Source organism: Pan paniscus, chromosome 5 (assembly GCF_029289425.2).
Source record: "Pan paniscus chromosome 5, NHGRI_mPanPan1-v2.0_pri, whole genome shotgun sequence".
In the NCBI taxonomy this organism is placed as follows: Eukaryota; Metazoa; Chordata; class Mammalia; order Primates; family Hominidae; genus Pan; species Pan paniscus.
The window spans coordinates 95,649,159-95,675,841 of NC_073254.2; the positions used below are offsets into that span (position 1 = coordinate 95,649,159).

General features: G+C 39.3%; 1 protein-coding gene across 10 annotated transcripts in view; it reads left to right on the forward strand.

Annotated features, from left to right (window-relative positions):
• The first annotated feature begins 256 nt into the window (after positions 1–256).
• SENP6 (SUMO specific peptidase 6) overlaps positions 257–26,683 on the forward strand; it is a 114,868-nt gene continuing 88,441 nt past the window's right edge. For 4 of the 10 annotated variants that reach the window (XM_003805813.7, XM_063605386.1, XM_055113896.2 and 1 more), the window contains exons 1-3: positions 257–1,698; positions 20,623–20,716; positions 22,999–23,059. In XM_003805813.7, coding sequence (XP_003805861.1) covers positions 1,647–1,698; positions 20,623–20,716; positions 22,999–23,059 — 207 coding nt within the window. In that variant the 5' untranslated portion in view covers positions 257–1,646. Of the gene's footprint in view, positions 1,699–20,622; positions 20,717–21,842; positions 21,951–22,998; positions 23,060–26,683 lie in introns of those variants that run through there. The other 6 variants (XM_034962395.3, XM_034962396.3, XM_034962397.3 and 3 more) reach the window with 4 other exon arrangements.

The window sequence follows — 26,683 nt, forward strand, 5'->3', positions numbered from 1 at the left end:
AAAAATAAATTACATTCATTATACTACTCTTGCCAATCAGGAAAGATTATTGGTTCGCATTAGGAAAAAGATTTTAAAGGACGTTTTAAACAATAAGCCTTTCCGCTTAGGCCTTCGTTAATAGCACAACTGAATTAGAACAGTCCATTCCCCAAAGACTGCACTTAATCATGTCGGTTTTCTGCATCATTTTAATTGCTGTTGACTTTTCATTGACATTTAGCATAGATTTTTGCTCATTTTTGTTTTTTAAAGAACGATACTGAAAGACAAGAAAAATGCTATCAGAGGACTACGAACCTACAGGAGTTGAGTTTCAGTCGTGAAACATTATAATCATTTTCTGTGCTTTCCATATTTCCTTGAATGAGAATATATTATTTTTATAATAAGAGAAAATTTTTAAAGGAAAAGAAGTTAAAAAAAAAAAAAGGCCTCACTTGTAAGGTAGGGTATGGTTTTTTCAAGTCTCAGGCACGTAAATGACAAGGGACTTTTAAAAAAACAAAAAAACACTGCCATTTAAAGCTGACTGGTAGGATCTTCCCTGCTAAATTATTTTGGAAACTTCTTTAAAAATAAATGTAGACCACGAATCATTTACTAAACATATGATTCCAGTACCTCACTACCTTTTCTCTTCGGTTGGCTGTAGTTTAAATTCTAAGGTCTCCTCAAGAAATGACATTTTCACATTTCTTAGGCATCTGTGGTGCCAGAGGAGCAAACCCATCGCACACGCCAGGTCTGCCATGGGGCCCTGGGCGGTGGGGATTTTGGATGTAACGTGTCTAGGCCGAGCCCGCGCCGTGAAAGGCCGACCCTGCCGAAAGCCCGGGCGGCGGGCGCCCACAAGTCAGGGCTCGGTGCGGCGCCGCAGCCAGCTCTGCCCGCGAGCCGAGTCCGGGCTGCTGAGGGGGAGCCGCGCTGGGGGCGGCGGCGGCGTCGGGGCGGGGGCGGGAGCCGGGCGGCAGCTCCAGCGCCCGTGGGGGAGGAGCGGCAGCGGCGGCGGCTGGAGCTGCTGTGGCGACCGACGCGAGGCGGTGGCAGAGGAGACCCACCCCTGTCCACATGGACAGTCGCAAAGGCCTCCGCTGATGCATTCACGCCTGGGCGGGGTGGGCGGACGGCCGTAGCGGCGGCGGCTGCAGAACGAGCTAGGGGCCTGGAGGCGCCTGACGGTCGCAGAGACCTCGCCGCTCCGGCGCGGCGGGTGCGGCCATTTTACGGCCTGGGACGAAGGGAGGCGTGTTTGTGTGCTCGCTTTCATTCTCCGTTCTTGGGAACCCACGGCTGGGGGAAGTTTCTCAGGCAGCCTGGGTGGGCGGTGGATGGGGAGTCGTGGGCCGAGAGGAACCGGGCCCGGGAAGCGCCGTCGTCGTCGTCGCCGCTCGCGTTCCCCCGGAGAGGCCTGAGAAGCTCGGGCCGCGGGCCTCGCTGCCCGCCAGCCCGCGGACAGGCCCGGGCGCGCCTGGCCTGCCTTTGTATAGGCCCGTCTGAACGTAGGAGCGCAGCCCGCCTGACGGCTGAGCCCGAGGCCCGCAACCCTGCGGCGTCTACCCTCCTCCGGCGCGGCCCCTCATCCCGGCGAGCACGGCGGCGGTGTGGGCCATGGATTAAGAAGGAGGCGGCGTGGGAGGAGGAAGATGGCGGCCGGCAAGAGCGGCGGCAGCGCAGGGGAGATTACTTTTCTGGAAGGTACGTCTATTTCTGCCCTTGACGGGGAGAAGGGAGGGTATACTGGAAAACGTGGCCCCCAGAACCCCGGATATTCAGTTATCTGCGCTGGGTGGGTTTGGGGGGCGGTGAAGTACGAGGGATGAGCGATGACGGGGAGGGAGTGTGCTGCGAGCGCGCCTGGTTCGAGTCCGCCCAGGCGAGGGGCTCGGCTGCGAGCCGGTTCGGCCCAGGGGGCGCGGGTGGATTGAGCTGCGAGCCAGAGTTGGTGGGCGTCCTTTGAGAGTGCGCGCTGAAGTCTTTGACATTTAAAAAATGTTGGGGTGGTGGCCTAAGGATGAGAGCAGCCAGCATTCACATCTTGTTTGGTGTTCATGAAAAGTTTCAAATTGCTAAGGTTGGGTGCAACTGGGGACCAATCTAAGTAGGGAGGGGACAGACAGTTTCATTGAGGTGTGTTTTATATCCTCTGGTCTGTTTCTCAGAGTTTCAGGCTTGCTTTTGCAGCCAGCCTTCAGATTAGGCCTGGCCTTGTCTGATATTCTTTCGGAATGTGTTTTTATAAAAATATTCTGTAAAATAATTTATCTGGAAAAAGAGTAAGGTTTACAGTGTCAATTTTGGGGCCGTAACTAAAGCTTATTGACACAATTTGAGTTTTACTCACTCGTGAGGGAAAGTTAAACATTTGCTGTAAGTAGACTAAGCCAGCCTCAAGAAAAACTGTATGTTTTTGTTGGGGAAGGTGGTAATGGGGAACAATATTGATTTTTTTGGCCTATGAATATATAAGGACCCCCAAAATAGAGCTAAATGTTATTGTAATTGTAGCCCAAGAAGTGTTTATATTACTTAATTTGACTATGGGTTCAGTGTTTACACTTTGTTTAGCAAAATGAGTCTCTGCTGCTCAGAGACTCATTCTTCTTGTTAAAAAGAATTAACTACTCTTTGGATAATTTTGCAAAGATGATTTTCATTGCAATATGTCATAAGCTTTACTTCAAAAAATAACTTCTTTTAGTATGTTCCGGAAAGATTACTGAATCAAGAAAGTACAATTTAACTTAAAATTAAGAAAACCCCTAAACAGGTTCTATAGGAGGGTGTTGAGGAATGGGAATGCTTTGGTACTGCTTTGTTAACAGCACCTCGAACAGTGCCTGGAACACAGTAGGTACTCAGTGTTAGTCTAGTGAAAGAATAGTGAATAATAGAGGTAATTTTTCTTAATTCTTCTTACTTGAGTATAGTAAAGTGAAAAAAATGTCTTACCGTACAAGCCAGCCTTCATCTAAAAGTGATGAGAACTTTACAGGAGATTTCCTAGTAAGAGTAAGAAAAGCTTCTGAGTTTTTCTGGGTTCGTTTCGTATTACCTCCATTCCAGTTTGCGGAATGGGTACCTGTCGAGGCTGAGAGGGTGCAGCTTGTGTTACAGGTAGTGCTATGTGTGTTGTTTTTGTTTTGAAATTGGAAACAAAAGATGGCTTACTCGTGCTTATTATCTTCAGTATGCAGATGATTATACTTTTGTGCTGTCCTAGATTTCCAGCTTCTATAGGCCCGATTGAGTTAAAATTCTAATTGGATGAACATAGGGAGGATTAAAACAAGCACAAATAAAGCCACAGATGTAGAGTTAATGTGAGTTTCAAACTACTACTTTTACTTTATTCTAATCTAAGGGTCTTTGAATGTATAGGTGTGATAAATTCGAGTTTCACCATGTCTTAAGCATTTTTATAAAGCAAGCAAACGGTAACTTCTTTAGAGCATAAGCATAAGGGTTCTGGGCACGGTGGCGGCACGCCCTTAATCACACACAGCATTTTGGAGGGCCGAGGTAGGCGGATCACTTGAGGCCAGGAGTTGGTGACCAGCCTGGCCAACATGGCGAAACCCCACTCTACTAAAAATACAAAAATTAGCCGTGTGTGGTTGGCGCGCGCCTGTAGTCCCAGCTACTGCGGAGGCTGAGGCAGGAGAATCGCTTGGAAACGGGAGGCAGAGGTTGCAGTGATCGCGCCACTGCACTCCAGCCAGGGCAACTGAGCGAGATTCTGTCTCCAAAAAAAAAAAAGCATAAGGAAAAGGAACAATTTTAGTTCCTCATAACCAATTTTCATATGCTATATTGAATCTTTCCAAATAATTGATATTTAATACTAATGTTTTCTGCTTAATTTCCCATGATTCTTTTGGTGTCTTACACTTTTAATAATAATAAAATATTCCGGCCAGGCGTGGTGGCTCACGCCTATAATCCCAACAATTTGGGAGGCCGAGATGAACGGATCACCTGAGGTCAGGAGTTTGAGACCAGCCTGGCCAACATGGTGAAACCCTGTCTCTACTAAAAATACAGAAATTAGTCTGGTGTGGTGGCGCGCGCCTGTAATCCCAACTACTCGGGAGGCTGAGGCAGGAGAATCACCTGAACCCAGGAGCTGGAGGTTGCAGTGAGCCGAGATCGCACCATTCGCACTCCAGCCTGGGCGAGGAGCGAAACTACATCTCGAATAATAATAAAATATTCCACCATAATTTGCTGCATATTTTGTATTACCAGGTTTATAAGTGTTCAAAATATTTCCCCATACATAGGCTCCTAGGATTTAATATTAAGACATCTACATATTACACTTTCTTTACTTTCCAGTTGAGTCCTTGAAAAACTAAACTAGGTTTTCATTTGCTCATCACATTTACAGCATCCTACTCTAACAGTCAGTGTACCACGGTGAAGTGCATAAGAGAGTCAAGGACTCTGCCTTTATTTAGTCTTCTGTCTTAGGTTCTGTGAAAGCATATCTCTGTAATAAACTGTGAAAAAGTAATGACTTTTTTCACCATCATATTTCTTGCACCTGAAACATATTTGTTGTTAATGAAATAAACCAGATGATAAACAGTATGATAAATACGGAAGACATAAACAGCAATGATGGGGAAGCCATTTTACATAGCACTGAAGTCAAGAAAGGCATCCCTGAGGAGGTTACACTTAATTAAGTAAACACCTTAACTAAGAGACACTTCAGAATATGGCAGAGGGGATGCGTGTAAAGATTGATTTGATAAACAAAAAGGCTGAAATGTAGAAAGCAAAGGAGAGAGTGATATGAGAGGCAGGAGATCTTTGATGCAGGATCATAAATAATTTTTATATCTTTCTCAGCGGGAAGCCATTGACGAGTTTGGGGCAAGGGGGTGTAATGATATGGTTTATCTTTTTTTAAAAAAAACTTTGCTCTTTGTGGAATTAGGGGGCAAGATTAAAAGCAAGACAATAAATTAGGATAATATTGTAGTAGTTAAGGTAGAAGTGGTCCGGGCTTCAATTAGCATGATGTCAGTGGAGACTGGGGAAGAGAAGTTGATAGGTTGAGGATATGTTTGGATGTAGAGCTTACAGTACATTGAGTGTCAGAATAAGAGGAATCAAAAGGTTTTGTTTAGCCTGAGGTATTAGTGGTACTGCCATTTACTGAGATGGAGTAGACAGAAGAATGAGAAGGAAATTAACAACACTGGTCATACTAAATTTGAGATACCTGTTTGACATTTTTGCTCTGAAGTATGTTTTATATCTTTATAACCACTAAGATTATAATTCCATTTCTTTTTATAGCTTCTGTAGGGAAAAGGAGACCTACTGGTTGTCTTTATTTATACAAAAGCACACTAAAATTGTATGGATTTCATTAAGCCACAGCTTGTGTTAAAATTTTCTACTCTCCTCTCCCCTCTTTGACTTGTTTCTTTCACTTCTCTTCACTAACTGTTGCTCATAACCCCTTTTCCACTTATGATAGACAGTTTTGGCTATTTATTCCCCTGTATTTATTCAGTCAACAGATACTTATTGAATACCTACTATGTTGTAGGCAATGACACTGCACTGAGAGGCATAACAGTGAGGGAGAAGAAACCATGTTTTTTTCATAGAGTGTTCAGTCTAGTGAGGAAAGTAAAAAATAATAAAATAATACTTTTAAATGTAAAATTACAACTGACAAGTACAGCAATCAATGGTGGATTGTTTATACAAGTTGAACATCCCAAATTTAGAAATCCAAAATCCTCCAGAATTTGAAGCAACGTGACCCCCCTAAGAAATGCTCATTGAATCAATTCAGATTTTTGGATTTGGGATGCTCAGTTGGGATAATATAATAAAATTTGCAAATATTCCAAAATCCAAAAAAAAAAAAAATCTGAAATCTGAAACATTTCTTCTGGTTTCAAGCATTTCGGATAAGGGACACTTAACCTGAAATCATGAGAATTGGATCTAATCAGGGTGGTTTGAAGTGGGTATTAGAGAACAGAAGGTAGAGAGGCAGTGCTTTCTAGGTAGAGAGAGTAAAATAGGGGAGCACGGCATGTTTGGGGAACTTAAGGGAGGACAATAATGGTGTCAGATAGGAGAGCGGTGCAAGATGATACTGGAGGTGACATCACATTTATTTCAAACAAGGTCAATAGCCGGGCATGGTGGCTCACGCCTGTAATCCCAGCATTTTGGGAGGCCGAGGTGAGAGGATTGCTTGAGCCCAGGAGTTGGAGACCAGCCTGAGCAACATAGTGAGCCCGTGTCTGTACAAAAAAATTAAAAAATGATATGGGAGGATTCTTGAGCCCAGGAGGGCGAGGCTGCAGTGAGCCATGATCGTACCACTGCATTCCCACCTGGGAGTACAGAGCGAGACCCTGCCACCCAAAAAAAAAAAAAAGGTCATCAGCTGCTACATGGAGAGAGCTTCAGAGAGGGGCAGCAGATTATCCAGTTAGGAGATGATTGGAATAGAGGACAAAGGTGATTGATGGTGGCTAGCTTGTTATTATAAACTTTCTTTTGATATTCTACCTTTTCTTTTTTTCACTCTGGGGGCTCTAACAAGTCTACCTACTCTCTTATACATTTCTTCATTTTTGTACTGCACTTGTTCATATCTAGTTTTCTTTTCCTTTTTTTTAACCAAGTGAATTCCTTCTCCTATATTTTCTCCCGTTTTTCCTGAAGTAACTTTTTTCTGCCTTTCCTTTCTAATATACATATACTACTACTTTAGTTTGTTTTCCTTTTCATTTCAGCCTGTCTTCCTTTATGGACCTTGTCTACTAGGTTGAAAAGAGTGATGCTAAACTGTTGCATGCAATGTTGTTCTCTACAGATACCAGCAAAAATGCTTCTGTCTCCAAATGAAAAGTGTTTTTCCATTTCGCCTTAGCCAGTCTTTTATGTTATATATAAACTCATTGCAGAACCCAGTCAGTTTGCCAGTTTTACTGGAGACCATAAATACCTAACACTGTCTGTTGAACTAGAGCACAGCTTCTCCCAAACGATTGGCATTCCATGGAATATGAACAGGGTTTCTAGTTTCTGCCTACTTAGGGGAATACACCTCTTTTTCTTTTGATTGAATTACTTTTGGAAACTACATCATGGTGTCATTCCTTATTTACTCCTTACTTAAGTATGTTTATTTCCTGATTTCATCCCAGTTAAAGTGATAAATTCTGTTTATCATGTGAGTTCATGTACTTGAAACAGTAAAGTAGAACCTCACTTGGAATGAAAGTGATTTTCAGGCAAAGTGCAGTGGGTCATACCTGTTATCCTGAGATAACACTTCGGGAGGCCAAGGCAGGAGGATTGCTTGAGCCCAGGAGTTCAAGACCAGCCTGGGCAACATAACGAGGCCCCATCTCTGCAAAAAATACAAAAATTAACCGGATGTCACAGCATGCACCCAAAGTCCCAGGAATTCAGGAGGCTGAGGTGGGAGGATTGCTTGTTGCTCGAGCCCAGGAGGTTGAGGCTGCAGATCATGACACTGCACTTCAGCCTGGGTGACAGAGCTGAGAAGAAAGAAAGAAAAAAGAGAGGGAGGAAGGAAGAAAGAAGAGGAAAAAGAGGAAAGGAGGAAGGAAAGAAAGAAGGAAAGAGGAAGGAAAGAAAGGAGGAAAGAAAGGAAGGAGAAAAGAAAGTGATTTTCACTAGAAATGCATTGAGAATATGAACTCAAAAGTCAGAATGCTGAGGTGCAACATCTGGCTTTACTACTTGTTAGCTATGTGATCTTGGATAGATTACTTAACTTCTCTGTTTTCTCAGCTATATAATAAGGGTAATAATTGTCGTTAAAAATAATAATTGTAGTTACCTTATAAGATTGCCATGAGGATTGAGGAAATATATATTACTTAAAGCAATTCCAGGCATATAATAAGCACTCCGTGTTACTTGATATTATTTATTTTATTAGCAGATAGAGAAAAGAAAAAGAGCTTCCTTTCCTTGCTTGTCTTCTCTTCTATTTGAATTTTAGTTTGCATTGTTTTTCTTTCACTGACTACCTTTTTCTAGATATTGGCTGATTTTGACCAGTGTTGTAATGAGAGAGGAAAGAGAATGAAATTACATACTTTGTATGTCTAGACTTTCATAAATTGATTATTCCTGTTGCTATTAGAAAAGTATGTTGTATATTTGAGGAACTTGAGGTATAGAAGGGTTGTTTGGCACAGCTTAAGTTATTGGGGAAGTCAGACTGTAGCCTGGGACCCGACTTAATAGCTTCAGCTTTCTTCAGCATTTCCTTCCTCTCTCTTTCTCCCCGCTTCCTCATCACTTTGCTTCCCTATTCTTACTCTTACCTCTTTTTCCTGTACCTCCCCCCAAAGGAAGGGGCGACTGAACAAGAGAAGGAAAAATAATAAGTTATTATGGAGAAGTATTATTTATTGATATGAAGCAGCACTTTTAAGAGGGCAAAAATGGAAAGCCACAAATCTCTTGAGGCCCAACTTCAGAAATTTACAGTGTTAACGTCTTCCACATTGTATTGGCCAAAAGAATACAGAGCCAGCCCTGATTGAAGGGGAGAGGGAGTAGATTCCACCCTTCAGTGGGAAGAATGACAAATAATTTGCAGCTATCCTTAATCTATACAGCCTTTCTCTCCCATACCTACCTGGTATTTTTTCCCCATTCTTTCAACAGTCAAAGTATTTTTCAACAGTCATGTAGTATGTTAAATGACAATTCTTATGAAACCCAAAATCCAACTTTTGGACAGTTTGGGAAGCTAAAGAAAGACAAAACAAAATGGGCAACTTAATTAGTAATTTATTTCAAAGATATAAATAGCATAGAAACAGTCATTAGTTTAATGTTTTGTTTTTGTTTTTGTTTTTTGAGATGGAGTAGATGGAGTCTCGGCTCCGTTGCCCAGGCTGGAGTGTAGTGGCGCCATCTCAGCTCACTGGCTGACTGCAACCTCTGCCTTCCAGGTTCAAGCAATTCTGCTTCCTCAGCCTCCCTAGTAGCTGGGATTACAGGCGCACACCACCATGCCTGACTAATTTTTGTATTTTTAGTAGAGATGGGGTTTCTCCATGTTGTCCAGGCTGGTCTCAAACTCCTGACCTCAAGTGATCCACCTACTTCAGCCTCCCAGAGTGCTGGGATTAGAAGTGTGAGCCACCGCACCTGGCCTTAGTTTAACTTCCAGTTGATTGGGAATGGATTCAGGAATTTCTGAAACTAGGCAAGCATAAGTATGGACAAAAGAGGAAGAATGTTAGAAACTTTTTCTTCCTTTTGTTTTTTCTTTCATTTAGTGATGCCTGGGTCATACTCTCATTTTCATTACTTAAGCTCTTAGAAATGGTCATACTATTCACGATACTAAAAGTAAAACAGTATCTTGATACAAAGTGCCAGTTAATCCACTAAGTCACAGACTGTTAATGCTCACAGTTACAGCACACTTAAGTTGTATACCTAAGTCATATTACTTAGAATGATGCAACAATGGATAATCCATTATTGTGAACTGCAAATGATGGTTGCCATCATCAGGTAATAAAACAATGGCTACAGTTACAGAAAGTGATAGATAATCTGTGCCATATCCATTTGACACTAAAAACAGGGTTGTTTTTGGCCCCTAATTTTTTTTGTCTACCTTAGGGTTTTGTACTTCCCGGAATCTTCTGCATCCATTGGCAAAAATTATTAACTATTATCTTCAGAGTATATGGGGCTTTCAGTGCTAAAATTGGGATAGTCCCAGGCACACTGGGATGTTTGGACACTCTGCCTTGTCCTAGTTTAACAACAGCTACCTTGAAGCCATCTGAAATCAGCCTGGAGTAGTATGAAAACAGCTATGTTCTGATCTTGCCTTTGGAGGTTGTTTTTGTTTGTTTTGTTTGGGGGTGGGGTGAGGGAGGAGTTGCTATATCAAATACATTTTATAGTTTTTGAAGATGCGTTTTTTTCCCCTCCCAAATTCACTGCATTACAGTTTTTGAAACAGAACGGGAGAAAAAAAATAACAAACAGTGCTGGCATCCAATAGATGGTAAATTCACGTTTCATTTTTAATAAAGAGTGGACGACGAGGAACTAGAAATTCTCCTAGGCTTGGAGAATTTAAACTGTTTAGTAACCTTGTTGTTTCATATATTCAAAAATCTACAACTTTCTACCTTCATAACCTCCTACTTACGAATCAAGAACTAAATTCTGGAGACAAGATGAAGGTACTACTTAACTACCATGACCCCTGCTGACTCTGCTTCTGTGGAAACCAATAACTTCTCTTTCTTCATAACCCCAGTGGTCACTATTTGAATGAAGTGGGATTCCAAACATTTTGGCATTCAGTCTTCTGTTTTCAGCCCAGGTTGGTTTTCATTTTTTAACCACAGGAGATATAAAAGAATGATTTAGTAAATCATAATAGCAGTTAAGTCTGAAGCTGTTTATCAGCTTCTCCTTCACAAGTTTGGGTATCAGCTCCTCAGTCTCTTTTGCTTTCACCATTTACAGGCTTCACTTATTTCTTGAGTCTCTGTTAATTTAAGCTTTTTGTGAAACTGTCCATCTTCCTGAATTACGTGTTTGCACTTTCACAGTTAAAGTGTTTCTCAAATTTCATTGGTCTGTCTCACAGAATACTGAATTCCCTGACACTTTGATGATCCTCTCACTTTAAAGCATAAGGAACATTTGGAACTACTTATCTCATGCAGTCATTTCTCGGTTTAATTTCTGGCTTTAGAAGTTTGTGTGTTTCAGCTTGAGATAAGTGTATTTTTAAGAGATTGTGTATTCTGTGTAAAGGTAGCGCCAACTGCACTGCTTTGGAATAGGTATCATTGCTAGCTAGACTTTTTCATTCCATAGAAAGTTAAGGAGTTTCCAGCAACACCTGTAGCACTAAACTGCTGCCTGACTAACGAACTGAACTGACTATGCTATCATCTTGCTGAAAGGTACATAGAAGTAGATAGACTAGTGAAGCTGGGGTGCTAAGGGAAAGAACATTTTGGTTTTGGTAGCTCACAGAGGGGTCTAATTTAATATTACATCCAGAAATATAGTATTTAAAGACTTTATCTTGAAGTAGTAGTGATCTATTAGTTTGTCTTCTATACCAAGAGATACAGGTTTTGAAGGTCAGGGACTTGAGAAAGGCTTAGCTAGGTGAATTTTCTTCTTCATGTAGCATCTGCAGGGATGATTTGGTGGTGGCTTGTGTGGTTTGGTCGGGAAGTTCCATGTCTGCAGTCTAAAGACCTCTTCAGATGGCCTCTGCAGCAGGGTACTCAGACTTGTAACATGGTGACTCAAGGCTTTGGAAAATCTTGATAGTTCTTGAGAAAGACTTGGGCTGTAGCCCTGCAGAGCCACATAAAATTGCTTTTCGAACATACACATTTAATTCTCTCTATATTTTCTTTTGCTGCATTTATATTTCTAAGTTACGTTTTTCTCATATTCATAATTGTTGTGGTGCGCTTATGGCTCATTGCAGTCTCAAACTCCTGGGCTCAAGGGATCCTCCTGCCTCAGCCTCCTTAGTAGCTGGGACTACAGGCTTGTGCCACCACAACCAGCTGATTTTTTTATTTTTGTAGAGACAGAGTGTCACTATGCTGCTCAGGCTGCTCTCGACTTCTGGCCTCAAGCAATCCTCTTGCCTTAGCCACCCAAAACGCTAGGATTATAGGTGTGAGCTGTCTGATAACCCCATGAGACGTAGAAATTAAAACATCACTACAGTGGGAGATGATGCATAGAAACAGGAAACAGGAAAACTTAAAAACAGTACTGAAGCCACTTTGGAGATCAGTTTGGCAGTACCTATTGAACTTGAAAATGCACATCCCCAAGGACCAAATCATTCCATTGCTAAAGGATACCCTAGGTCAGGTATCAGAAAACTGTGCCCCAGACCAGGCGCAGTGGCTCACGTCTGTAATCCTAGCACTTTGGGAGGCCAAAACAGGCAGATCACTTGAGGCCAGGAGTTCAAAACCAGCCTGGCCAACATGGTGAGACCCCATCACTACTAAAAATACAAAAATCAGCCGGGCATCGTGGCATATGCCTGTAATCCCAGCTACTTGGGAGGCTGAGGCACGAGAATCGCTTGAACCCAGGAGGCAGAGGTTGCAGTGAGCCGAGATTGTGCCACTGCACTCCAGCCTGTGTGACAGAGCGAGATCCTGTCTTTAAAAAAAAAAAGAAAACTATGACCCAGCCAAATTTGTCCAGCTGCCTGTTTTTAAGAGGCTCATGAGCTCAGAATGGCTTTTATATTTTTAATGACTGGAGGGAAAAAGTCAAAAGAAGAATGTTTCATGACACATGAAAATTACATGAAATTCAAATGTCACTGCCCTTAAATAAAGTTTTATTGCAACACAGCAATACCTATTTGCATTATCCCTGCCTTCTCATTGAAATGGCAACATTGAGTAACTGACAGGGACTGTATGGACTACACAGTGTAAGATATTTACTGTCTGGCCTTTTACAGAAAAAGGCTGGTGACCTCTGCCCTAGAGAAACATACATGCACAAGGAAACAAACTTAAAAAAAAAAAGTTCTTAATAGCAATATGAGACATACTAAAATGTTCATAGTAGCAATGTATGTAATAGTAAAAAGGTGGATATAACCTAAATTTCCACAAATAGGGGGATGTATAAATAAGCGATTATATTTATACTGTGGAGCACTAAATGATAATGAAAATGGAAGCACTAGCTTTTTTTTTTCTTTAACTCTTTGAAAGTAAATTTCAGACATGCTGCTCATTTAACCGTAATTTATTGTGTAACTTACCCTTATTTGTTTAGGAAATATACATTCTCTTGAGTTACTGCAGTGTAGTTATAAAACTCAGAAAATTAACATTGATACAATACTATAATCTACAAACATTTTTCCACTTTCATTAGTTGACCTAAAAATGTTCCTTAATAGCAAAAGAGAAAAAATTCTGGTTCAGGATCTGATACAGAATGATGTATTGCATTGATTGTCATGTCCCATTTGTCTTCTTTAATCTGGAAATAGCTTTTCAGACTTTGTCTTTCTTGACCTTGACATTTTTTAAGAAAACAGGGTGGTTATTTTGTAGTTTAATCCCAATTTGCGTTTATCTGATGTTTCCTTATGATTCAAGTCAGGTTATGCATTTTTAAAAAATATAAGGAATGCCATAAAAATGATTTTTTTGTTCTTTTCAGTGTGTCATATTGAGGGGACCATGATGTCAATTTGTCTTGTTGTTGGGGAAATTAACTTTGATCACTTAGTTAAGGTGGTGTTCACCAGATTTTTCCGCAGAAAGTTACTTTTTTTTTTTTTTTTTTGAGACAGAGTCTGGCTCTGTCACCCAGGCTGGAGTGCTGTGGCGCATTCTCAGCTCACTGCAACCTCTGCCTCCCAGGTTTAAGCCATTCTTCTGCCTCAGCCTCCCGAGTAGCTGGGATTACAGGTGTGCACCACCACGCCAGGCAAATTTTTTTGTATTTTTAGTAGAGATGGGGAATTACCATATTGGCCAGACTGGTCTCGAACTCCTGACCTTGTGATCCGCCTGCCTTGGCCTCCCAAAGTGCTAGGATTACAGGCGTGAGCCACTGCACCCAGCCACTATCTTTCTCTTTCAAATTAATAAATATTGTGTGGAGAGATACTTTGAAACCTTGTAAATAACTTGTTTCTCGTCAGATTTCACCCACTGGTTCAGCATCCATTGATGATTCATGCCTGAATCCCCCAAATATTAATATAATGGTTCCCAAGTGATTTTTCTCCCTTTACTGCACCAACAATAGGACCTTCACTATGTACTTGAATAGACTTGCTGATAGCTTATTGCTGGGGAGAAGTTAGATGTTTGCTGAAGGTTTGGGGAGTTATTCCTGTTTCAGATTAAGGGAGTGCCTTTCTATTCCTGGTTTGCAAGTTTTTTGTTGTTGTTGTTTTGAGACAGAGTCTCACACACTTTTTTACCCAGGCTGGAGTGCAGTGGTGGCCTGATCTCAGCTCACTGCAATTTCCAGCTCCTGGGTTCAAGCAATTCTCCTGCCTCAGCCTCCCAATTAGCTGGGATTACAAGCATGCACCACCACACCCAGTTCATTTTTGTATTTTTAGTAGAAACAGGGTTTCACCATGTTGGCCAAGCTGGTCTTGAATGCCTGACCTCAAGTGATTCACCCACCTTGGCCTCCCAAAGTGGTGGGATTATCTCGCCTATCCTGCTAAGAGGTTTGTTTTGGTTTGTTTGAGTCTTGCTGTGTCGCGCAGGCTGAAGTGCAGTGGCGTGATCTCAGCTCACTCAACCTCTGCCTTGTGGGTTCAAGCAATTCTCCTGTGTCAGCCTCCCGAGTAGCTGGGATTACAGGTGCGTGCCACCACGCCTGGCTAATTTTTGTATTTTTAGTAGAGACGGGGTTTCGCAACATTGGCCAGGCTGGTCTCAAACTCCTGACCTCAAGTGATCCACCCACCTCGCCCTCCCAAAGTGCTGGGATTACAGGCATGAGCCACTGTGCCCTGCCTGCTGAGAGTTTTTGTTTGTTGTGAGTGGATACTGTAAGTTACATTTATGATTTTCAAATGTTTACTTTTGCTTTTTAGAATAAACCCTGCTTAATTGTAATGTGTTATTTATATATCACTGAGTTTGATTTGCTAAGATTTTGTTTAGGTTTTATATCTGTCTTTTTGTGAGATTGCTCAGTAATTTTCCTTCCTTGAATGTCATTGTCAAGTTTGGGATCAAGTATTCTGACTTCATAAAATGAGCTGCAAAGTGTTCCTTTTTTATTTTCTGCAAAAGTTCAGATAAGATTGGTGCTATTTTTTAAAAGTTTGAAAGAAATTAGTGGCGAAGCCTTCTGAGCCTGAGTTTTGCTTTTTTGGGAAGATTTGTCATAATGAATTCAATTTATTTTATTGATATAGCAGTATTAAAAATCTTCTTTTGCTTCTTGTGTTCATTTGGTAATTTGTGCCCTCATAGACATTTAGGTTTTTGCTTTCTTTGGTCAACCATACTAGTTCCTATTCATCCACCGAATGTTTATCTTTTTTCACTTTTGTTAATCTCACTTCTACTATTATCTCCTCTCTGGTTCTTTTTGTTCTTATGGGTTGCTACTTTTCTTCCTCTTTCCATTATTGTCATTTTAGTGGAGGATATGGAGAAAACTTTAGGTGTTTAATTTGTGATATTTAACTGGGATCTCTCCTTAACCTTTTTCTTTCCATCTCCTTAATTTTCTAACTAGAATACAGTGGACATAATTTTCTACTCTCATAATTACAAATGTCAACCATAAGAAGTTATTGAAATGTAGTGATACTCTCAGGGACTTTTGAAGATTTTAAGTTTTTGTCCCCACTCCAGGTTGCCCCCAAACTTTTAAAAATCTCTTTTCTTTTTATAATTTATTTTTTCTCTCACTGGAAATTATTACTTCCATGGAGGTTCTAATCTAATATCAATTAGGGTATGATTGAGTTTGTTAGAATTATGTGTACACAGCCAGGTGTGGTGGCACACACCTGTAATCCTAGTGCTTTGGGAGGCCGAGGCGGGTGGATCACAAGGTCAGGAGTTCGAGACCAGCCTGACCAACATGGTGAAACCCTGTCTTTACTAAAAATACAAAATTAGCCGGGCGTGGTAGCATGCGCCTGTAATCCCAGCTACTCAGGAGGCTGAGGCAGGAGAATCACTTGAACCCGGGAGGCGGAGGTTGCAGTGAGTTGAGATTGCGCCACTGCACTCCAGCCTGGGCGACAGAGCAAGACTCCATCTCAAAAAAAAAAAAAAAGGAATTGTGTGTAAAGAACCCCAGTTCCTTTAGTGCATAAATATTACGACGTCTCTTTTGACTTTTGAAACATAGGTTCATTTTACATTGTGTTTTTAAATATTTATTTAAGTATTTTTGAGATTGTCTTGCTGTGTCACCCAGGCTGGATTGCTGTGGTGTCATCATGGCTCACTGCAGCCTCAACCTCCCAGGCTCAATTGATCCTCCGTCCAATCCTCCTATCCCAGTCTCCTGAGTAGCTGGTACTACAGGCACGCACCACCATGCCAGGCTAATTTTTTTGTATTTTTTTGTAGAGACAGGATTTTGTCATGTTGCCCAGGCTGGTCTCAAACTCCTGGGCTAAAGTGATCTGCCCACTTCAGCCTCGCAAAATGCTTAGATTACAGGCATGAGCCACTGCACCCAGCCTTTGGTGTTTTAAAACTTTTTCTTTTGGAATACATATAAATTTATATAGAAGTTTCAATGATGGTTTGGAGAATTTCTTTCTTTCTTTTTTTTTTTTTTTGAGATGGAGTTTCGCTCTTGTTGCCCAGGCTGGAGTGCAATGGCGTGATCTTGGCTCATTGCAACCTCCGTCTCCTGGGTTCAAGTGATTCTCCTGCTTCAGCCTCCTGAGTAGGTGGGGTTACAGGCATGCACCACCACACCGGCTAATTTTGTATTTTTAGTAGAGACAGGGTTTCTCCACGTTGGTCAGGCTGGTCTCAAACTCCCGACCTCAGGTGATCCGCCCGCCTCCGCCTCCACCTCCCAAAGTGCTGGGATTACAGGCAGGAGCCACTGCGCCCGGCCGGTTTAGAGAACTTCTATATAACTTTTACTCTGCCTCCACTAATGTTGCCACCAAATATAGCCAGTGTATGTTTGTCACAACTATGAAATTTAACATTTGTGTGATAGTGTTATTACTATTACCTGAACTACAAACTTTATTTTGGATTTCACCAGTAATTCCATTAACACCCTTTTCATATTCGAGAGTCCAATCCAGGACTTTGGATTTGATTGTCTTGTCTCCTTAGTATACTGTGTTCTTTCACAGTTTCTTAATCTTTCCTTGTTTTTCATAACCTTGACAGTTGTACAAAATACTGTATACAGGTATTTTATACAGTGTCCCTCAGGTTGGGTTTGTCTGATGTTTTCTTATGATTAAACTGGGATTATGAGTTTTAGGGAAAGGATCACAGTGCTGAAGTGCTATTTTCATCATACCATATTAAAGGGTACATGCCATGAATAAGACATATCACTATGAATGTTAACTATGATCACTTGGCTGAGGTAGTGTTTGTCAGGTTTCTCCATTGTCAGTTTGTTTTTCCTCCCTTTTATGTCTGTGTTTTTGACGTAAGTTACCAAGTTGAGCCCGTACTCAAGGGAAGGAAAATTCATTTTTATCTTTGGAGAAGGGAGTATATGCTTATATTATTTATATTATTTGGAATTCTTCTGTAAGGAACATGTGTCCCTTCTTTCCATTTATTTATTTATTCAATGATCTGTTTTTATCAGTATGGATTCGGGAATGTTTATTTTATTTAGGAGTTATAACCCAATGCCGATGTTATTTATTTTTGCTAAAATTGTTCCAACTTTGGCCGTTGGGAATTCTTTCAAGTTGGCTTCTGTAACCTTTTGACATGCCCCCGTCTTTAAAAAAAATAATGATTTTCTTGCATTCTGACCCTGTAAGTTACACCAGGTTCATATTCGTGTTATTTCTGCCTCTGGCCTAGAATCAGTCATTTCTTCTAGGAACCCTGGCTCCTTTTATTAGAGAGAATGGTATTTAGAAACCAAGATCTAGTTGTAGGTGTGTTTGTTGCTACTGGGGTGTCACTGCTTCTAGACCCTCTAAGAAAGCAGCCCTAGCTCTCTATACTAACCCATGTTACAACATACCTGTACATCTGTGTATGTATTAAATAAATGTGAGTTCAGGCTGGTATGTCTGACTCTAACCTAGCACCATAGGGTTTATTCTGTCTTTCCTCTCTTGCTTATTTGTAACTTCTTTATTTGACAGGGAGAAACCTTGTTTCCATCATCTACTATTTATTTACTTATGTTTTCAATCCCAGTATACATGTTAGGAAGTTTCATGTATACTGATGGTTTGCTCATTAAGACTTATTTCCTCCTGTTCATGATATTTCTGAAACTTTTTTTTTCAGGCTTGCATTGAAGTTTTATATTTTTTAGAGAGGATTTATGTTTGCTTGTGTTAGTCACTTTCAGGCTTTTTTTTTTCCTTTTAATTAAAAGCAGTTTTTTATTGTGGTATAATATACATAACATATAAGTTACTGTTTAACCATTTTTAAGTGTATATTTATGCAGTTCATTGGTATTAAGTACATTTATAATGTTGTGCAGCCACCACCAATATTTATTTTTGGATCTTTTAAATCATCATAAACAAGAACTGTGTACCTGTTAAACAGTAATTCTCCATTTCTCTACTTCCTTTAGCCTCTGGTAACCTTGATTCTACTTTCTGTCTCTATGAATTTACCTATTCTGGGTACTTCATATATGTGGAATCATAACAATATTTGTCCTTTTGCATCTGGCTTATTTCACTTAGTAACTGTTTTCAAGGTTCATCTGTCTTGTATCCTGTATCCAATTCGTATCCCTTTAAGGCTGAATAACATTCCGTTGTGTCTATGTGTGTGTGTGTGTGTGTGTGTGTGTGTGTGTGTGTGTGTGTACATATGTACACACATACTGTATTTTGTTTATTAATCTGTTGATAGAAATTTGGGTTGTTTCCACCATTTAGCTTACTGTGAATAATGCTGCTATGAACATTGGCATACAAGTGTCTGTTTGAATACATGCTTTTGTTATTTTAGATGTCTCCCTAGAAGTGAAATTGCTAGCTCGTAGGGTAATTCTATGTTTAACTTTTTGAGGAACTGCCAAATTATTTTCTACAGTGCCTGAACTGTTTTGCGTTCCCACTAGCAATGCACAAGAGTTCTAGTTTCTCCCACATCCTAGCCAATACTTGTTACTTTCCATTTTTAAAAGTAAATAATAGCAGCCAGGCAGGGTGGCTCACACCTGTATTCCCAGCACTTTGAGTGGCTGAGGCAGGGAGGATGGATTGAGGCTGGGAGTTCGAGACCAGCCTGGGCAAAATGGCAAGACCTCACCTCTACAAAAAAATTTAAAAATTTCCTGAGCATGGTGGCATGTGTCTGTGATCCCAGCTACTCCATAGGCTGAGGCGGGAAGATCATTTGGGCCCAAGAAGTCAAGGCTGCAGTGAGCCATGATGGCACCACTGCACTCCAGCTTGGGCTACCTTGCCTCAAAAAAAAAAAAAAAAAAAAAGAGGAAAATAAGCTTTCCTAATGGGTGAGAAGTAGTATCTCATTATGATTTTGATTTGCATTTTTTAATGGTTAGTGATGCTGAGCATCTTTTCATGGGAGGATATTTTAATTATGGGTTTTTCATGGCCTTGTAAGTTGTGAAAATTCTGGCTACACACCCTAGTTAATTGTCATCTCTTATGATTAGGGATTTCCTGTCTTAGTTCATTCGGGCTGCTGTATTGAAGTCCATAGACTGAGTGGCCTTTAAACCTCACATTTCTCAGAATTCTGGAAGCTGGGAAGTTAGATCAAGATGTCCAGATTCAGTATCTGGTAAGGTCCCACTTTTTCACAAATGGTGCCTTCTGGCTGTCTCCTCACAGAATGGAAGGGGCAAACAGGCTCCATTGGGCCTCTTTGATAAGGGCACCAATCCCATTCGTGAGAGCTGTGCCCTCGTGATCTAATCAGCTCACACAGGCCCCACCTCTTAATACCATCTGTATCTTGGGGTTAGGATTTCATCATATAAATTTGAGAACATTCAGACCATAGCACTGACCATGGGGTGGATGTACTTTATTTGTCCTTATTTCAACTCAGAAAGCCAGAGCCAAGCTTAAGACATCAGAATTATCCCCACTGCCTCTTCAGTGAGTTTTTTGTTCTGTTTTGTTTTTCCCTAGTTCACCAAGTCAGAGTGTTGCCCTTCAGCTTGTCTGGTTTTCAGTCTGACATCTCATTTTGCTGGGGCCTTGAGGTTAACCTAATAAAGCCTGGGTTCTAGGACATCAGGTTTTTGGTCATAGGGTACCAAGAGAGAAATGCCATCTTTGGAATTTCATTTAGCTCTCTGGGTTCCCACTTTCTAGTTGTTAATGGCTTCAAGGGGTTTCAGCCATGCACTTATAAATTTTTTTAAAATTCATAATGAGCACATTTAGTGTTCTGATCTAGAGTTTTTCAGGTTGTCAAGTTTTAACCACATTGCCAAAACCGAAAACGTTTGTTTTTCTTCTGTTAAAAGGCAGGTATCGTTGAGTTTAAGGGAGAGTCTAGCAGTCTGGATATAGTTCTCATGAAGAAGGCAAGCAAACTATTTATAGGTACTTATTTCTAGAATCAGTGATCAAAGATGAGATTTAGGGCTGATTTTATATGTATTCATACATATTCATGTGCCCTCCGTTTTTATTATAGCTTTCTAATCTGAGCTTCTTTGTGTAGCAAGCACATGTATGGATGATTATGAATTAGTAAAAACAGATTTTAATGTCTTCTTTTTCTCTTTGGAGGAAATCAAATGTTTACAAAAAATAGACAAAGGCAACCAAATTAAAACAAAATCTAGAATAATCAAAGAGCTTGGGAAATGCACATATTTGTTTTATATTGAATAGCTCTATTAATGAATACTTACTGCAGTTTGTTTTTATTTCAGCTTTGGCTAGATCAGAGTCTAAGAGAGATGGAGGTTTTAAAAATAATTGGAGCTTTGATCATGAAGAAGAAAGTGAAGGAGATACAGATAAAGAGTAAGGATTTTTTTTTTCCCTCAGATGTTTTATAAGAATAAAACTTCTCATTAGAAAAACAATTTCTATTGTATGGAAATATTTTTAGGAGTATGGTATTCTTAAGAAAACATATAACTCTTTCACAGTCGCTTTAAGGAAAGAAAAAGCAATTCCTTATTGATAAATAATTTTACTGTTATTTTCTCCATCTTTTGAAATGTATAAATATATGCTTGTAGTACATATAACCTTACAATTAAAAATTGACTGTACAATGGAAGGCTTCAAAATAAGGAAATTGTTTTTTGTTTTTTAAAAAGGCATTCTGTTCAGGCAGCAATTTGGAAATCCACCATTTATCATGAGTAAGTGAACCCAGATAAGACCCTTGCATTTTGTATGAAAGTTTAAATACTACAGTATCTTTCTTCCCCAGTTGTGACCACCACCCCTACCACATCCATCTTAGGTCAGATTCTCACCAGAGAAAGCAGAACCATTATAAATGATAAACACAGGTGTTTACCCAGACAGAAGTTAAGCAAAGTGTTCATTACACTTTGTTAATCTACTTGGAATGACTGTTGTGTAAAAATTTTAAATGATAGTTTTAATAGAACTTTTTGTTTGTCATGAGATTTGTTTTTAAAGTTCAACATCTAGTTTTTTGGCCGGGCACAGTGGCTCATGCCTGTAATCCCAACACTTTGGAAGGCCGAGGCAGGTGGTTCATTTGAGGTCAGGAGTTCAAGATCAGCTTGGCCAACATGGTGAGACCTCATCTCTACTAAAAATACAAAAGATTAGCTGGATGTGGTGGCACACACCTGTAATCCCAGCTACTCAGGAGGCTGAGGCAGGAGAATCACTTGAACCCGGGAGGTAGAGGTTGCAGTGAACCCAGATCATGCCATTGCACTCCAGCCTGGGCGACAGAGTAAGACTCCGTCTCAACAAAACAAAAACAAACAAAAAAACATTGTTTTTAGTTTTTTGATTTATTGATCTGGTTTTCTGCTGGCCAAAATAAACAACAAATTCAGAGATCCGCAAATATACACACAAAGTTCTACCAAAACTATAAATATGTTAAAGAAATTTTTATACAAGAAGTCATTCAGAATATATTGGCTAAATATTGTAGGTGCTTCACTTCTGTCTGGGCAACAGCTCCGTTCATCATTACCACTTTATGTGCCTTCACCGATGAGATGTTGATTTGAAGTTTTATTTGAAGGAGAGCTTTGAACTGGTAAGTCTCTCATTTAAAGTCAGTATTTTATGGTTTTCTTTCTTTCATTTCTTTTATACTTTTTCTGATTACTTTAAAATATAAAACAATTATTGTTATATTCAGTATGCATATAGTTTTGAAAAATTAGAATTAAATCTGAAATTAAGCTGCATAGAAAATATACCACTTTTTAAACATGTTTATAAAATGTTTACGAAAGACTTTTTAATCATTAAAAAAAGTTTGGATGTATATAAACAGTAATACAACATTTTACATTTTTGTGTAAATATCTAGGACTTTACAATAAATAGCTGAGTTGTCTTCGAAAACGTTGTATTTGACTTTCTTTGATGGCAGATTTACTGTAGTTATACATTTTTTAAAAACTGTCTTTACGGTGCTGGCTGTCCTGTACATTTCATTTCTGAATTGTACTATTTGGTTCATCATGAGTCTCAGGCACATCAGCTTTTTGAACATGTATCTATTAACATGAACCTGTTAATAGATACATTAGTTTAATCTTCTAGAATTTCAGGCCGGTGATTTCTCAATGAAGGGTTGATATTTTCAAGAGTGGTAGAAGTATAACTATTTTACCATGGTAATACCACTGGAATTACTTCCTTTTCATTAGCTAAGGCTTTCTTTCCTTTCAGTTCATTTCTTTGTTTCTCTATCTTTCTACCCTTAATTTTCAATCTAAGACAAAAAGGAAAAATGAATGAGAATATATAAAATCCATAACTAAATAAACAGGATTATGTGTTCATTTATTGTAGGGTTCAGCAAACTATGATCCATGGGCTAATCTTGCGTGCCACCTAATTCAGTTAATAATTTTTATTGGAACATAGCCACATATATTGTTTATGGCTGTTTTCATACAACATATGAGTAGCTGCTACAGAGACCATATGGCCTGCAAAGACTATGGTTTGGCCCTTTACAGAAAAAGTTTGCTGATTCCCTGAATTAGGTGAACATAGAGGATAAAACCTCAGAATTTAATATAAGGATTGTGATTGCTACTTAAGTTTTTTTCCCCTTATTTTCTGTGTAGTGGGACAAATCTGCTCAGTGTGGATGAAGATGAGGATTCTGAAACCTCAAAAGGAAAAAAGGCAAGTGTTGCTTAAAATATTTTCGTCTTTTACATTATATACAAAAAAATTGTTACCTCAAAAGAAGATTTAATATTTTTAAATTATAAACCCCAGTTACCCACTTTCTCCACTCCAGAGGCAAATGGTGTTCCCAGTTTGTTATTTATCACTTTGGGAATGTTTCATGCATTATAAAGAAGAGAAATATTTCCACCTCCCATGTTACACAATTGGTAATATACTGTGCATGGTTTTTCTGATCTTCCTTTAACTTAATATATTATCTTGGAGACCATCTGTAAGAGTTCATAAAAAGCACCTCATTCTTTTCAGTGAGTGCATAGTATTCCATTGTATTATATACCATTAACCAATTCCACCTATTGATGGATATTTACAGAGTTGTCAACTTTTTAATTTTTTTCTAAAATAATCTGTAAATTAGCCTTCTATATGGGTTATTTTGCACACATACAAGCATATCTGTAGAATGAATTCCTAAAGGTTGCACTGCTTTATCAGGACAGGTCCATTTCTAATTTTGGCATACCAGATTTACACTTGTTCCATCGATATCTGCACGTATCTGTTTCCCCACACATCTGTCATAATGTCTTCAACCTTTGATCTTTGCAAATGAAAACTAGTATCTCAGTGTAGTTTTAATTTCCATTTTATTTTTTGTGAGGTTGAACATCATTTCATATGTATAGTCTCATTCTTTTTTAGAATAATTGTCAGTTAATATCCTTTGCCCATTTTTCTATCTGGTCTTTAGAATATTATTCATAGGAATTATTTTTATATTTAGTCTAAGACACACTTTTTTTCACATTTTAACATCTTTGAAATCTAGATGCATCTTATTAAGATAGCATGATATGCTTTAATTATTTAAAAAAAATGTTTTTGGCCAAGTGTAGTGGCTCACGCCTATAATCCTGGCACTTTGGGAAATCAAGGTGGGAGAATTGCTTTAGGCCAGGAGTTTGAGACTACCTGGGCAACATAGTGAGACTCCATCTCTAAAAAATAAAAAATTTTGCACTGTAGTACATACAATAATGGTGTATTGTATAATAATGTTATAGGTTTGATGAAATAAGGTATTTTGGAGAAATTGGCCCTTTGCTGTGATACTAGTTGCTAATATATATACGTGTGTGTGTGTCCTTTTTTTTTTTTTTTTTTTTTTTCAGACGGAGTCTGGCTCTTGCCCAGAATAGAGTGCAGTGGCGCAATCTCAGCTTACTGCCACCTCTGTCTCCCGGGTTCAAACAATTCTCATGCCTCAGCCACACGAGTAGTTGGGATTACAGGCATACACCACCATGCCTGGCTAATTTTTTTATTTTTATTAGAGACCGGGTTTCACCATTTTGGCTAGACTGGTCATGAACTCCTGGCCTCAAGTGATTCTCCCATCTCTGCCGCCGAAAGTGTTGGGATTACAGACGTGAGCCACCGTGCCTGGCCATTACTAAAATTTTAACTCAGTTTTTTCACTAGTCTTTTGTCTTTGCTTATGGTGGCTATTGCCATGGGGAAAATATATTTCCTTATGTCATCAGATGTATCATTTTTCTTTTAAAGGCTTTTGAATCTACTGTCTTTGTTCCTAATGATGTTAATTTAATAACTTATTTGGGGCTGGGCACAGTGGCTCATGCCAGTAATCCCAACACTTTGGGAGGCCAAAGCAGGCAGATCACTTGAGGTCAGTAGTTCGAGACCAGCCTGGCCAACATGTTGAAACCCCGTCTCTACTAAAAATAGAAAAATTAGCCAGGCATGGTAGTGGGCTCCTGTAGTCTCAGCTACGTGGGAGGCTGAGGAAGGAGAATTGCTTGAGCTCAGGAGGCAGAGGTTGCAGTGAGCTGAGATTGCGCCACTGCATTCTAGCCTGGGTGACAGAGCGAGACTCAGTCTCCAAACAAAAAACAAAACAAAAAAACCCACTTTTATTTGCTTTGTCTTATTAGATATATAAAATAGTTTCACAATAGTAATGCCAACATAATTACTAATAAAATGATTTTCAAATTATTTTGTTTCCTTGTTTTTGATGACACTAGCAGGTATATGTATAGTCCCACTAGGAATGTGTATTTAAATTAGTATATTTTTAAGTAATTTGAAATTGTTTATTTCTGTTTGGTATTCTACCAACTAAATAGAGAGTTAGGTTTGTTGTTGTTGTTGTTGTTGTTTTTTAATTTTGTTTTTTATAGTGAGGAATTGCATTTTATTTTCATTTTAATTTTTATTATGTAAATTTTTTGGATGGTTTCAGCATCACATCTCAAAAGAAGTAATTTTCAGAGAAATCTAATTTTGTCTTGATTCCCTTTATTCTTTTTTCCCTATAAGTGACTTGTTTTAAAAATTATGTGGCTTAGCTTTTTTTATATATATATATATGTAAGCATATACCACTTTTCTTGGAAAAACTATACACATTGTTTGTTGACACCTTGATTTTTTTACTTGACAGTATGTTATGTAGATCACTCTACAGCAAAGTATTTACAAATCTTTATCATCCTTTTTATTGTTATATAGTACTTCATTGGATGGATATACTGTAGATATTCAGTTTGTCCCTACTGATTAATAGAGATTTTTTTCCCCCAGTCTTTTGCTATTACGTATAAGACTTCACTAAAACCTTGTGCATATATATTTTTTTCATATCTGTGTAGTGTATTTGTGGGATAGATTCCTAGAATTGAAGTTGCTATTTCAGAGGTGAAATTCACATGTAGTTTTGCTAGATACTGCCAAATTCCCTATCTAAAGGTGTTAACATTAGCCATTCCCACTAGCAGTGTATGACTCTATTTCCCTGTAATCTTGCAAAATATGTAGTCATACTTGAATTTTTGCTGATCTGAACATAGCACCTTCACATATTTCCTGTATTTACAGTGTAAGAATTTAAACAACTTTTAACATTTACTTTTTTTTCCGTCTTTCTGGGTTTTTTTTTTCCCTCTGCAACAGCTCTATTTTATCATAATTTGAGGAAATTTATTTTATTTATTTATCTATTGAGACTGAGTCTCACTCTGTTGCCCAGGTTGGAGTGCATGGTGTGATATCGGCTCACTGCAACTTCTGCCTCCCAGATTCAAGTGATTCTCCTGCCTCAACCTCCTGAGTAGCTGGGATTACACACGGACACCACCAAACCAGCTAACTTTTGTATTTTAGTAGAGTTGGGGTTTCACCATGTTGGTCAGGCTGGTCTTGAACTCCTGACCTCAAATGATCTACCCACCTTGGCCTCCCAAAGTGCTGAGATTACAGGCGTGAGCCACTGTGCCTGTCCTGAGGAAATTATTGAATTTGATGTTTTTCTCTTAATACTGTTCAGTTTTTCTTTATAAAGTTATTCATGCTGAAAAACTCTTAAGGTTTTTCCCACTGCAGGTTTCCTAGCTTTTATTTTGACATCTGGATTTCCTGAAGTGCTATTTTTTAGGTGTTTTTTAGATAGACAAGAAAACAGTAGAAAAAAAGGAGTGAACTTGGTAGATGAAAATAAGATGTGAGCAGGCACGGTGTCTTTTGCCTGTAATCCCAGCACCTTGGTAGGATGAAGCGGGAGGATCGTTCGAAGCCAGGAGTTTGAGATCAGCC